Raw genomic sequence first — 14,489 nt, forward strand, 5'->3', positions numbered from 1 at the left:
TGTATATAGATAACCATCACAAAAGGCAGCCTTCTTTAGGGTCCAAGATCTTCCCTGTCGATTACTTTTTGTGTTTAAATTAGTATAGAGAGTATTATGTTTCCTTTAAAATATAATATTTTTATTAATTCTTTGAAAACTTCATACAATATATTTTGGTTCTATTCCCAACGCCTGCATCCCCCACCCTCCTTGCTCCTCTCAGCTCCTCCCAGATCCACCCCTTACCTCTCCACCCCTCCCAACTTTGTGTCCTCTTTCTCTCCCCACCCCCCAATAACCCATTGAGTCCTATCTGTGCTGTCCATGTACTCACAGGTGTGCCCTCCATGGGCACCTGGTCAACCTACCAGAGGCCATATACCCTTAATGAGATCGGACCCTTCCTTCCCCAGAAGTCATCAATAGGCAGTAGCTCCTCAGTTAGGGGTAGGTGGGGTGGGCACAGGCAATCACAGCCACTCGTGAGTTTATGAGTGCAGCGGTCACGTGATGTCCAGACAGCACTGTTTTGCTTCTGTCCTCCGTGATCTCTGCATTACATTTTTCTACGGTGTTTCCAAACATAACTTGTTTTGTTGATCCGTCCTCTGTTCTCCTCCATTAACCTGTCTCCTCCTTCTACCCCAAGGAGCCTCTGTCTGTCTTTCCTGTCACGTGTTCCATTCTTCCCCCCTCCCCTTCCTTGAAGCTGCTTCCCCTCTACAGTGCTCCCCTTTCTGACCTCATGTTCTATATGCACATTCGTGGCCATAGGTAGACAGATGATAGATAGATAATAGATAGATAGATAGATAGATAGATAGATAGATAGATAGATAGATAGATAGGTAGATAGGTAGATAGGTAGAGAGGTAGAGAGGTAGAGAGACAGATAGATGAGCATGCTGTATTTGTCTTTCTAACTCTGGATTACTTCACTTAATATAAATTCCAGATCCACCTATTTTCTGGAAATTTCATGATTTTTTTTTTATAGCTGAATAAAATTCCACTGTATGTATGCACTACATTTCCATTACAATTACTAATTACTTGGTCTTTATTACCAGTAGAGTTTAGTAGAATACAAAATTCTCTGTCTGACAAGCAGCATTTTTTGTGGATTAGCAAGGGATCCACTTTTCCGTGAGTACAGTGTCAAGAGAGGGGTGTGGCCACTCTGAGAAACAACAGAGGGTCGGGACTGGCCCTGGATCCACATTTTCAGGACACAAATAGCATCCTGATGACTTCACTGGACCTGTTTTAAGGCATCTTGTGCTGCTGCTTCCCTGCATGTTGTCAGTGACATCATGGCTGGTCACACGGTGTGTTGTACAATCTGATGAACTGTGGCTGGCCAGAGGCAGATGTGGGCTCACAACTGGTCAGGGATCTGGAATGCAGCAATGGAACAGTGAGCGCATGGAGAATTGACAGAAAGGCTGGTGGAGCAATTTCTCCATCAAGTCTGGTTGAACATCGGCCACACCCCTTTCAGGAGACTCAGGCATTAGCCATCAGTATCCAAAAAGGGCTGGATCTGAGCCAGAGAACGCATGAGTCAGCAGGTTGAGGGTCACACACAGGTTGATGCAGTATGTTTGTGCACATGTGTCTAGTGGGGATATGAAGACGACTACAGGTGTGGAAAAAGGTTCCCTTTGGAATGGCCAAAGTTTTGGACGCCCCACTCAATCTCTAAAGCAGAGAAAGTTTTCAAAAGTTTTGTGTTCATGCCTAAATGATGTTTCAGATTTCCAAACGACGTACAGGAGACATTAGCTCTCTGACTGCCTCCATCATCATGTTTGTTACAGATGTTATCTTTGGCTCCTTTCAATGTGATATGCACATAGGGGTCTGTTCATTCCTATTGACATACTTCCTGTTAAAAGATTAAAAATGATACCAAATGCAGGATGCCGAGCTGGGTGAAATACACACAGAAGACTAAACAACAGAACCTGGAATAGTACAGGATGTTCCAAGGACACATTTCCTAGAGAACAAGAGGGGATTTGGTGTGTGAGGTGAGGGTGTGGGTAAGGCATTTGTTATATCTGTGAGTCGGGAGAAACCGTCATGAGACGTTCATGAAATAGAAATGTGAGGCAACCACACTAAAGAGGTGTCCAAGGGGACAGGAGACAAAATAAACAACACAGTTCCTGCCTGTGGTGACTTTGTAGGCTAGAGGACACAGACCTGAACACAATGAATCATCACAAGGAAGAGGGAAGGACAGGCCTATGATGCTGACATTCTTCCTTGAGCATTAGCAATGAAATGTTCTTCATGTATTACTAAGGTAGCACGTGCTCACTCCTCCACACCACTGCCCCACTGGGGAAACAATGCAAAGCATGTGAGATGCCCCTCCTAGCACATGAACACAGGTAGAGTTAGTGACTACTAACTACTAAATATACTCATTGGTGAGGTGCTTTTTTTACTTCAAAATACAACATGGAACACTCCTTTCATATCAAAGAGCTACATAATGGCTCTGTTTGCCAACCCCTATCTCCTCAGAGGGACACCCATGTTATTCAGTTTCTAACCAGCACAAATGATAAATGTTGTACACATGTGACTTTATAGAAATGCTATGATTGTAATGAGATAAAGCCCAACAGCGGGCTTTATTACAGAAGGAAAAAAAACAAAAACCAACAGAGGATGCTCATGAAGAGGTCTACCTAGCTTACAGTTCATGCCCCAGATGACATACTGCAGGCCCTGCAGGGCACTCACTGACGCCTCCTGGTGGCTGGAATATGGTGGATGATGGATGGCAATTGTGGGACTCCATGAAGAGAGGAGAGCTGTGTGGGGACCAACTGGTCCCTTTTATAATAACCCTCTCAGAAGAACTTCTGAACGGTCACTTGAGAAGCAGCGAAGGGTCACATAGAACGTCTCAGCTCCAGTGGCTAGGGAAGCTCCCGTGAGAATTTCCTTCCTAAAGTTGCCATCACGTTGCTGTAGAACCAACCATCCAAGGACTCAAGCCTCCAACCATAACGGACCTGTGGGAGACACTCAGACCATACTCACATCACAGCAAAGAGCTCATGGATTTTATAATTGAATCTCTCAAATCCAGACTCCTTTGCAGAGGATGCATGCCATGAACAGAATTCTTAATAATGATAGCAAGTGTGACATTTGAGGGTTTAGATGGAGCGGCGGGAAGAAGAAATAATATTTAGTTCCATTTTTAATTAATTAAATCTATGATGCCTAGGAGGCATCGATGTGTTAATACCCAGCAGGCTGTGAGCTGTACAGGGATAAACAGCTCCAACTTCTAAGTGGATGGGGATAAGATAGCTCTGGGGAAGAGGAGAATGGGACAGAGAAAGGTTAACTGCATGCCCTGGGTACCACCCGCAGCATAGAACTGCAGGCAGAAACTGGGAATTAGCCAAGGGGGCTAAGGGCATGTCAGAGAGCTAGGAGGAAAATGAAAGAACAGAACAAGCAGACGAAATGAGAAGGGAAGAGACAGTTCGGCTTCAAAAGGCAGGGTATGGGGGTGTCAAACAGTGAGGTGGCCTGGACCCCGGTGCTACTTCCAGTTAGGGCACAGAAACTTGAGTTCCAACCTCATTCTTTTAGGAAAGCTGCGTCTGTGTCTGTGTCAATTCTCAGAAGGAGTGTGATAGCAATGAGTTAAATACACCTTTCTGCAAAAGTCAGCCCAAGGCACCACAGTGACTAGTGTGAAACTTCCTACTCCACAGCAAGCAATTCAGCAAAGCTGCCAACGCGTTGATGTTGTATTTGTGCTTTAGCTTGCTTCCCCTCCCCCTGCTTGCTCTCCGTGCGGTAGAAGTGCTGGCAATCATGGAATAAAGTGACATAAATCATTCAATGGGGAAAAAAAAATCCATCCCAGAAGTGATGAAATGCTGATTTCATCAGCGCTGACAAATAGGGCCCGGATGCCGGATTCTCACTCTCATCAGCACCCTGGACCATGGAAATAGAGTCCTTACCTGCCTGTCATCAGGAGTCCTCTTGATGACAGCTCTGAATAGGCCTCTGCCGCGCACCATGTAATTATCTACATCAACCACCTCGTGACATTGCGCTCCGCTGGCAGAAGGGATCCAGGACAGGAAATGCACCTCTGTCATAGACGGGCCCACTTTTGTACACCTAAAACACTGATGCACCCCAGGGAAGGCTGACGGCACCCCCTCCTTACTTATCTATTTAGTGACAATGACGACGACGACGACCCACTCCTGCTGCTGAAGCCGAGCGTGGAGGCAAAGCTTCCGAGGACAGGGGCAGTGGCTCCGTGGCCTGGCTAGGATAGTGGGTGCACAGTTCTGACCTTGTGGGGCCGGGCACTGTACAGTGTTGGACGCCGCTCCCTAGACAGGTATCTAAGAGGGTGATGTTTGCACAACAATGATAAAGGCTGCCATGGGAATTGCAAATTCCATTTGGCTTCCAGCAGTCACGCCTGCCTCTGGAGACTGAGAGGATTTGAGCTGCCGAGAAGTGGGGAGGGGTGTGTGTGTGTGGGGAAGATCCACCCCACTCTTTGCATTGCCTGAAAATTAGTATGGATTGACAAAATGAGATAGCACAGTCGTCTGGCAGATAGACGATAATTGCAGTCGGGCCACTGGGGCTAGTCTAGCCCAGAGGAGGAAATTATCATTTTGATTATGTGTAGGGGGATCTATTTATGAGTACAGGGTTCTTAGTTGAGTTAGATGGAATATTTTTCTGGATGTTAAAAAAAAAATTTGGATAGGAAAAAGTAAATGTGGGTCTGTTCTCTGACCCAGAGCATTTCTAACCGTTTCTGCTTGGTGAGCAACATAGTGATAAAGGAGCAGAACGGCTTCCTGTTCTTCTACACTTGCCATCTGCCAGAGGTTTCTCCTCTGCTTTGACAAAGAAAAGCCAGGCAAGAGTCCTTTGCCCCGCCACCCCGTCACAACTGAGCCTCCTTTTCCTCATGCTTTCTGCAGCCCTGCTGGCTCACTAAGCTGACACAGAATGAGGAAGTGAAAGGGCTGTGCCACTAAGTGCCACGGAGGTGCCACGGAGGTGCTGGCCCATAACAAGGCTGTGACACATTGAAGGAGACACCCAGTCACCCTGGACTTGGGATTCCGACAGGTCTGAGTTCAAATTCTATCCAGGCCAAGGAGGAGATGTGCAGCCTTGGGTGAGTTATGTAACCTTTGCTTCCTGATGCACACAATGAAGGGGGGGGGGCTACCACATCTGTGGATTTCAGTAAGCACTGGAGGGAACAACGCATGAGCAAGAAAGCTGACCTAACCACGTGTGTCTGCTCCTGGAACCTGGTAGACACCCTCAGAACGTAGTAGTCATAGGATGTAGCAAGGCCTAGAGAAATATGTGCTGGCTTTGAGTTCATAAATTAGTTCTTTTTAATGTCTGATCAAGAACAGTATTCAAGGAATAAATATTTATCTATTGTTTTTCTAAAACAATAAAAAAAAAACCCACAACTTTTCTGTCAAGTAGGCTGAAGAGTCTTGGGTTTAGGGATCCTACCAGGCTCAGTTTGGATTCTAGTTTAATTACCCCAAGGTTAGAGGAATTAATCAATTTTATGTGGCCTGGTGAGTCTGCCCTCCCCCTCCCCCCCCCCCACACACCACAGTTTGTCAGTCCTATAGGTCCCCATGTGCCTTCTCATGAAACTTCTGCCTCTATTCTCTATCTTGGCTAGACTCCCCACCTGGCCTCCATTCAATTTCTCACCTAGAGCCACGTGTGGTGACCCAAGTTTGTAACCCCATCACCCCAGAAGCTGGGGCAGAAGAATCATGAGTTCGAAGTTAATTTGGTAATTTGGTCCACATACTGAAACCGCCTCCAAACAAACAATCAAGAAAGAAAACCAACAAACCAACCAGTCTTGGAGTTTACCTGGCAATACAGAATCTCAAGTAAAAAGGTTGGGAATAGAGTTCAGCAAAGCCCTGGGTTATATCCCTAGCAACACACACACACACACACACACACACACACACACACACACACACGCACACACATACATATGCACATACACACATACACACATGCACATACACATATGTACATGCACACATATACACACATATGCATACACACACATGCACATATACACCATATACACACGCACATGCACATACACATATGCACATGCACACATATACACACATATGCACATACACACATACATATGCACATACACACACATGCACATACACACATATACACACATATGCACACACATATGCACATACATGCACATGCATATACACATACACACATATACACACATATACACATGCATACACACATATGCACATACATACATGCACATATGCACATGCATACGCACACACACACACACACACACACACACACACACGTGCATGTACAGCTAGTGGGCCCAGAAGGCTGGGGCTAGGGAAATCACACATGTAACACTTTTAGAAAGGAAAGAGCCAGAAGGAGAAGCAACTGCTACCTCCATTTCTCACAGGTATCTGCTCAGGTGCAGAGCCTGACCTTGAGGACACAGTGCTCCAAATGTCACAACCCCTTAGAGTCTAAGAAGGGGCACAGACACAAAACATTGTCATTACTGCTCGTGATCAAGGAAATAAGGGTGCGCAGATGGGAGACCCCCAAACCAACATGGGTTCTCCAAAGAAGTGAGATTGAAGTTGTAGCAGGAGTTAGCCAGGCCAAGGAGATGTTGGGATAAAGACAAGGAGGAAAGATGTTTCCCAGCCGAAGGAACAGCAGCATGGAAAGCAGACCAGCAGGAGAGACCAGGAAGAGTCCACTGGCCCAGGGAAGGTAGTCCTGGTAGGCAGTCCGTGCCACCTGGAAGATCTCTGGTAATGCTGAGCTGGACATAGCTGTGGTCACAGGGACCCTCCAAACCTTCTCTGCATCCCCTTCCCCAGTTTGGCTGTGAGCATGTTTTTAAGCTCCCTCAAAACCCCTTTTACCCCCCCCCCTATAAAAGTCATTCTAATGTCCTCTTCACGAGGGTCACCATAGAAACAAAATAAAATAACATATAAGAATCATCTAGCATCTCCTGTGCTACCAATGTGGACTGTTATTAATATTAATGGAGATAACAAGATGAAGGTCAGGCGTGGCCAGCAGGGATAGAGCTGCAGAAGGAAGATAGTTCCTAGGGATGGAGCTCGGATGAATCTAGATCACAGGGGAAGCAGAAAGGGAAGCGAACAGCGTGGACTGAGCTGATGCTCAACATCTCCCTGACTCCTCCCACTGCTTACCAGACTATGTAGACAAGAGAGCAAACTCAGTAACACAGAGCTGAAGAGTGGGCTCAGGTTGCTGCATCACTGTGTCCCAGTGAAAGGATTCCATTCACATCCTGGGTGGGGAAACTGTGCAGGGCTGACCCTCCTGCTACAGGACCTTTACCATTCCTTGTCCTCTCCACCACCATATTCCAGTGGTGCCCCGCGTGCTGCAGCAACAGCTTCCCCGAGCATCCTTCAGGCATGTTGTGGCAGACCTTTGGGGACCCCGGCACTTGCATATTTAACCATGGGTACTTAGAGTCTGAGAGCATCCTTCATTCAAGGAGGGCTGGAGCTCTCAGTCTAGCAGGTTTAGAGAGGGATGGTGAATGCCACAGTAGTAAGCTCTCACAAGGGTGTGTGCTCTCACACTCACAAGGATGTGTGTGCTCAGCGTATATCCACACCACACGCCAGGCTGATTACACACACAGTCCTTCTGAGGAAAAATCCAAATGAGATCTTTTTTTTTTTTTTTTTTTTTTTTTTGCTTTTCTATCCCATATTCACCCTCAAGGCAGAGACAATGCCAGGAAGCTGAAGTTTCATCTCTGGCATAGGAATGGGCCAACTACATATCTCTGGAGAAGGGGGCAGAAGTTGGTGCAAATTATGTAAATGGCATCATTATAGATGCCTCACAGAAGTGTCAGCAGATTAATTTCTCAGACCATTTTGCTGAGTTAGTCAAGCAGCAGTTTCAGAGAAAACAGACCCACAGCTAAGATTTTACAACATTGTGCAAAAATGATCCAAGCAGGTCAAAAATTGCCTCTCCTCGGGGCTCCCACTGGGTCACTGAAACTGCATCTCTCCATATGTCCCCCCCGCCCCCCCCCCCCCGCCCTCCCCCCATTCCGGAGGTGCCACAACATATGGCCTCACAGAGAGACTCAAGGCCTGGGGAGGGGTCAGTGGACCTCAAGTTCCAGCCCAGAATTCCTTTCTCCTCTCTTTGTGTCCAAACTGAGACCACAGCCAGGCCAGCTCAGATACTGAATCTCTGTGGCCCAGATAGGGCCAGCGAGGTCGCTCAGGAGATAAAGCACTTGCTATTCAAGACTGAAGATCTACCCCCAAAGCCTCCTGCCTCTCACTGCTCCTCACTGGGTCTACAGGCAGAAGGGCCTGGGATGGGCAGCTTCTTAGGTTGCCTTGGCTCTCAACACACAGCAGCCCCAGCTGGCCAGCCAGCCCTCAGGCTCTCTTCAGCTTATGTTCCTCGTGTGTAGCTACAGCTACACAAAGTGGCCAGGATGAGAAGGGGACCATTTGACCCCTCTGCTCCTGCATGATTCCTGGGCCCTGGGCACCGTCAGGAAGGGTGGCCGTTTTAACTCCACAGCAGCGGAAGGATATGCATTTCGAAAAGGATTTTGAGTTGGTCAGAAGGACCAGACTCCTGGAACTCTATCAAAACCCAGCAAGAAGTTTAGGGAACCGAGGTAAAAATGACGGAGCCACAGAACCCAGTGTCAGCCCCACAGGGTTGTGAGCCAAAGAAACAGGGCACCGCGCTTGCAGAATGGCTGACGGGGGGGGGGGGCAGCTCTGGATCTGCGGTGCTGGGGTTCCAGGAGTGTGCCACCACACCCGGCTCAAAATGCTGCGGTGATATAAATATGACAAGAAGCAGTAGCAACAGGTCCTATAAGATAACTAAACCTTCATTGTTTTCTCATTCAAAAGACAGGCAACCCACAGTGTGATAGAAAAATTCCTGACAGGTGTACTAAAAACAATTAAATGGGGGAGAAAGAAAGAAAAAAAAAACAGTTTTCCAAAAAAAATTGCACAAATCCCCAAAGAATGAAATTGGTTCTCGTTTCTCAGGCCTGAGCATAAGTACTCACACCTAAGTGACAGAGATACTGGTGCAAGTCTCTGTGACCTTGGGCTGAGTGGTCTTCTTAGCACACCCAAAGAACATGAAACAAAAGAAATAAGTCAATAAATTGCACTCCATCAAAAATAATAAATTGTGTACTTCAAAGCACACAATCAAGAAAGTGAAGAGAGGGTGCCAGTGAGTCGCTCAGTAGGTAAAGCGCTTGCTACCCAAGTCTGAGGACCTGAGTTCGATCCCCCATGTCCACAAAGTTGTCCTCTGACGTCCACGTGTACACCGTAGTGTGTATCCCTTACATCATGTGGACACAAATGTATTCCTTAAAGAAAGTAAGAAGAAATTATAGAATAGTCAAAATATCTGCAAATTAAAAACCTGACAGAGTTGCATTTAGAGTCTCAAAAGAACTCATACACCTTAGTGGTAAAGTGACAGGTGAGCAACGAGAGACCCTGGCAGAGAATGATGTGGACGTTTCCTGTAGAGTAATGAAGATTCCCTGTCCTCCCCGCATCCCCAGGTCTCTGTATTGCATCAGTTTCTCCTGGCCTTTCTTTTGTTCCCCAAGCACCAGGCTAGGAAGTGAGTGCGTAACATGTGTGGTACTTACGATGAGCTAAGCGCTGTGTGCGAACCTTGTTGAATGGCAGCTCAGTTCTGAAGCCAAACAGCCCAGGTCTACCACAGACCAGTGGTGGCTTTGAGTAAATGACTGCACCCAGTTTCTTTATCTACAAAATGGGAGGAGTTGGATCACAATGCAAATGGATTCGTGAATCATCAATGAATTAATGTCATAAAACACAGAATGCTAACATATAATAATAAGAAAGCGAATTCACGTTTCTCACAAGTTGCATCTCACTAATGCTTACCTTTGAAGACTAGTCTCTCCAGACTTACTCTTTTCCTGACGGCAGCCTGCAGGCAGGAGCCCCTAATCCCACCTACCTCCATTCCCCGGACTCTGCTTCTTGGTGCATAACTGGTGTTCCCCTAGCTGTTTCCTGCCACCCTTTCCAGCCTTCCCTCCCACCCCACCTCACTCCTTTGTGTCAGCTGCCTATCTACAGAAATATTTTTTATCAGGGACCCACACTGGGCTGGGCCTCAGACTTTCCTCCAGTCCTTGGTGTCACCTGTGACCCTCAGAAGCAGTCTCTACCAGAGAACCCACAGCCACCACACGTGGCTAGAATCCAGAGTGGGCAACAGAAACCAAAGACCAGAACACCCATCCAACCAAGACAAGACCAGATACATATGCCAAGAACCACCTCAAACCTCATAACCCCACATGCCTAGATGCCAGCACAAAAACACAAACATGACCAGCTAAGACAATATGTCTCCTCCAGCAGACAGCAACTCTATTAAAATAGGCCCTGAGAAATGCAATGTAGCTGAAGCATGAGACAAAGACTTCAAAACAGCAATTACGAATATGTTCAAGGACCTTAAAGAGGATATGAATAAATGTCTTAATGGAGACCATGACCACACAAAGAGTTGAATGAAAAACCGAAAACACTTCAAAGACATAAAAGCAGAAATAAAATCAGTAACAAAAATCCAAACTGAGCCAGGCGGTGGTGGCACATGCCTTTAATCCCAGCACTCGGGAGGCAGAGCCAGGTGGATCTCTGTGAGTTCGAGGCCAGCCTGGGCTACCAAGTGAGTTCCAGGAAAGGTGCAAAGCTACACAGAGAAACCCTGTCTCAAAAAACCAAAAAAAAAAAAAATCCAAACTGAAATAAAACTGAAAATGAAAATCTTAGGAGGACAAACAAAAATCTCACCAAAAGATTACAAGACATAAAAGAAACAAGGTAGAAGAAACAGATAGCTTAAAGAATGTTAAATCCAAGGACAAAATAGCAGGGATTCTGGAATTATGAACAGACCAAACCTAGGAATACAAGGATAGAGGAAGGAGAAGAAACCATTCTTCTGTGTTCAAAGGCACAGATAATATGTGTAACAAAATTATCGAAGAAAACTCCCCCAATCCAAAGGAGGTTGTTATCTAGGTACAAGAAGCACACAGAACATCAAATAAACTGGACCAGAAAAAAAAATGCCCACAACACTAGATCAACCAAACACTGGATGTACTGAACAAAGACTAGATATACTGAACAAAGAAAGGATATTAAAAGCTGCAAGGGGAAAAGACCATGTAACACATTAAGGTGGACCCATTAGAATGACATCTGGTATAGTGGTTCAAATGTTATGGTAGTAAACACTTTCCAGCTGGATTTAAGGCCAACTCCATGGGATGGAACCCATGCTGACACTGCTAAATTAGCCAAGGACCTGAGATTAAATAGGTCATAAGCCCAGGGGAAATTTTACTATTATTATTCTGCTAGGAACACAACAATAAATGACTCCCAGAGACACATTATAATACCAATAGATCAACACCTCACTCAGCCCTCATCAGAGAAGCTTTCTCTCACAGTAGATGGGAACCAACTCAGAGACCCACAACTGGACAATGTCCAGAGTGAGAGACTTTGGAGCACTCTGTCCTAAATGGTATATCTTCACCAAGCCTCTTCCCTTAGGGATCTAAGCAGAAGAACAGGTGGAAAGATGATAAGAGCCAGAGCTGATGGATGACTCCAAGCACACAGTGATCTCCGGACACAGTGGGACTGATACACACATGAATTCTCGGATACCATGGCAGCATGCACAGGACCCGAGCGGGTCCCATGCCCAGGAGTCGTTGGCCAATGCAAAATGAACTCGGTGGTATTTTTGTGAACTTTCTCTTTCATTTTGCTTTGTCTTGACATTTCTTTTTTGCCTTTATTGGTCTTTTGCTTACTTGATTTAATTTTTTGTGATTTTTGTGGGGGTTTTTGTTTCTAGTTTTATTTTATTTTCTTTGGTTTGTTTTTGAAAGAGAGTAAGAGAAAAGGAACATTCAGCTGGGTGAGAAGGGGAGTTAGGAAGGGCCTGGGAGGGATTAGGAGAGGGAAGACATGATCAAAATGTATGAAAAAAATTTCAATTAAAAAAAAGAGAGAAAAAGTCTAGTAATGTGTTGTAGTTTAGTAATTAAAGGACTCAAATGATTATTGCAGGAATGCAGAAGCCTTCAGTAAGGATGTCTGGAGATGCTGCTTAAGCAATCCAATACAGCAGCCCACCATTTTGTTTCTAAGACAGGATTTCACACTGTAGCCCACACTGGCCTTGAACCTTGACCCTCTTGCCCCACCTTGGATTATAGATTCTTGCCACCATGCCCTAGAGTTAAATATATTTATTTATTCATAAAAATGATTTACAAATCATTTAAATACCAAAACACCATCCCAGGAGTCCCACAAGGTCAGAAATCCTGCTTCCAATCTTTGAATTCCTGCTTGGTTTGGTCCTGGAAACCTGGCTGCAGTGGGGAGGGAATGAAGAAAGGACAGACACACAGACACACGTGCAGGAAAGCTGTATATTCATCTAATAGGGTACTGAGTTACATGAGGTCATCTTCACACAAATGCTTAGTGTACTTTGAGCATACTTCCCCACTGTAACTTCCATTTTCTTCTCTCATTCATCCGGTTTGTCCCCTGGATGGTTTCGTTTCTGCTTTCATGTCATATATACAAATTTGATTTTATGTAGCTATACAAAATGAGAGAAAACACGCCATATTTGGTTTTCTGAAACGGACTTAATTTGCTTAATACGATTAGCAGCAGTTGCATCCATTTTCTTGCAAATAACATAATTTTGCTCTTTTTTATGGCTAAAAAAAGAAAATCCACTGTGTATATACACCACATTTTTTTCATAGAAAATGATGGTTTTTAAAGAAATTGCTTCTTTGTGGCTTGGGGATATTTTCCTGTGTAAGATACAGATCAGTGGTCTGCTTGTCCTTGGAGATATCCTTCATGACCCTGCACCTGGTGATTTTTGTTTTTTTCTTTTTTCTTGTGATAAGAAGATAAGGGACAGGCACATTCCATATGTTGTTGACAAGGAAAGAGAAAAATCTTATGGTGAATAACAGGTTTTGTGAAGCAAGGGCCATGAGGGGCCATGTCTTATCCCCACGAGGGGCCATGTCTTGTCCTCATGAAGGGCCATGTCTTATCCCCATGGGGGGCCATGTCTTGTCCCATGAGGGGCCATGTCTTGTCCCCATGGAGGGCCATGTCTTGTCCCCATGAGGGGGCATGACTTATCTCCATGAGGGGCCATGACTTGTCCCCATGAGGGGCCATGTCTTGTCTCCATGGGGGGCCATGACTTGTCCCCATGAGGGGCCATGTCTTATCCCTATGAGGGGCCATGACTTACCTCCATGAGGGGCCATGTCTTATCCCTACGAGGGGCCATGTCTTATCTCCATGAGGGGCCATGTCTTGTCCCCATGGAGGGCCATGTCTTGTCCCCATGAGGGGCCATGTCTTGTCCCATGAGGGGCCATGTCTTGTCCCCATGAGGGGCCATGTCTTGTCCCATGAGGGGCCATGTCTTGTCCCCATGAGGGGCCATGTCTTATCCCCATGAGGGACCATGTCTTGTCCCCATGGGGGGCCATGTCTTGGCCCCATGAGGGGCCATGTCTTATCCCTATGAGGGGCCATGTCTTGTCCCATGAGGGGCCACGTCTTGTCCCTATGAGGGGCCATGTCTTGTCCCCATGGGGGGCCATGACTTGTCCCCATGAGGGGCCATGTCTTGTCCCCATGAGGTCCCTATTTCTAATTCACACACCCCCTTCTCTCTGTCCTTGTCACCAGGTTCTGATTCTTTAATGCCTCCCTGGAAATTTCCCTCCTCTTCCCTTTCTCACAAACACAATGTCAGCCTGATGTTCTGTGAAGTCCTGCCATGACTGCTGTGTGGAATTTTGCTCAGACCCATTTGCATGAACGTTTCTCCTTTCCCAATCTACTCTCAGTTCGCAGCTTCCTCTCTCTCTCTAAGAGATGATGTCTGTTCTATTTCCCCATTTTCGTAGGAACATGCAATACTTTGAGAATCAAATCCAAATTTCTAACTTGGCCTGTGTATATCTATAGAATCATCTACCCTCCGCTATGAGTCAGAGGTGGTCTGAGTTACTATTGAGTGGGAAGTAGTACCAAGAGTGTACTATATTGGGAACTCGGTCCCCAACGTGGCAGTTCCAGGAGGAGGCAAATCCTTTAAGGACTGAGCCTAGTGTGAGTTCCTTAGGTCAGGGAGAACATGGTCTGAAAAATCACTATGGCCCCTTTTTACTTCTCCCTAAAAATATGTACTAAATAAACTTTTTTCTTTGTGAGGAACTTTCATTATAGTAATGAAAA

At 45.8% G+C, this 14,489-nt stretch overlaps 1 protein-coding gene across 3 annotated transcripts in view; it reads right to left on the bottom strand.

Annotated features, from left to right (window-relative positions):
* Positions 1 to 14,489, bottom strand: part of Rasgef1b (RasGEF domain family member 1B) — a 521,256-nt gene that overhangs the window by 185,405 nt on the left and 321,362 nt on the right. Inside the window, exon 1 of one of the 3 annotated variants that reach the window (XM_076546691.1) lies at positions 3,987 to 4,276. The exons of the other annotated variants lie outside the window; for them this stretch is intronic. Within the exon in view, the coding sequence (XP_076402806.1) occupies positions 3,987 to 4,127 (141 nt within the window). The 5' untranslated portion in view covers positions 4,128 to 4,276. Of the gene's footprint in view, positions 1 to 3,986; positions 4,277 to 14,489 lie in introns of those variants that run through there. 3 annotated transcript variants of the gene reach the window in all.

The sequence above is a fragment of the Peromyscus maniculatus genome, chromosome 10, assembly GCF_049852395.1.
Source record: "Peromyscus maniculatus bairdii isolate BWxNUB_F1_BW_parent chromosome 10, HU_Pman_BW_mat_3.1, whole genome shotgun sequence".
Classification (NCBI taxonomy): Eukaryota; Metazoa; Chordata; class Mammalia; order Rodentia; family Cricetidae; genus Peromyscus; species Peromyscus maniculatus.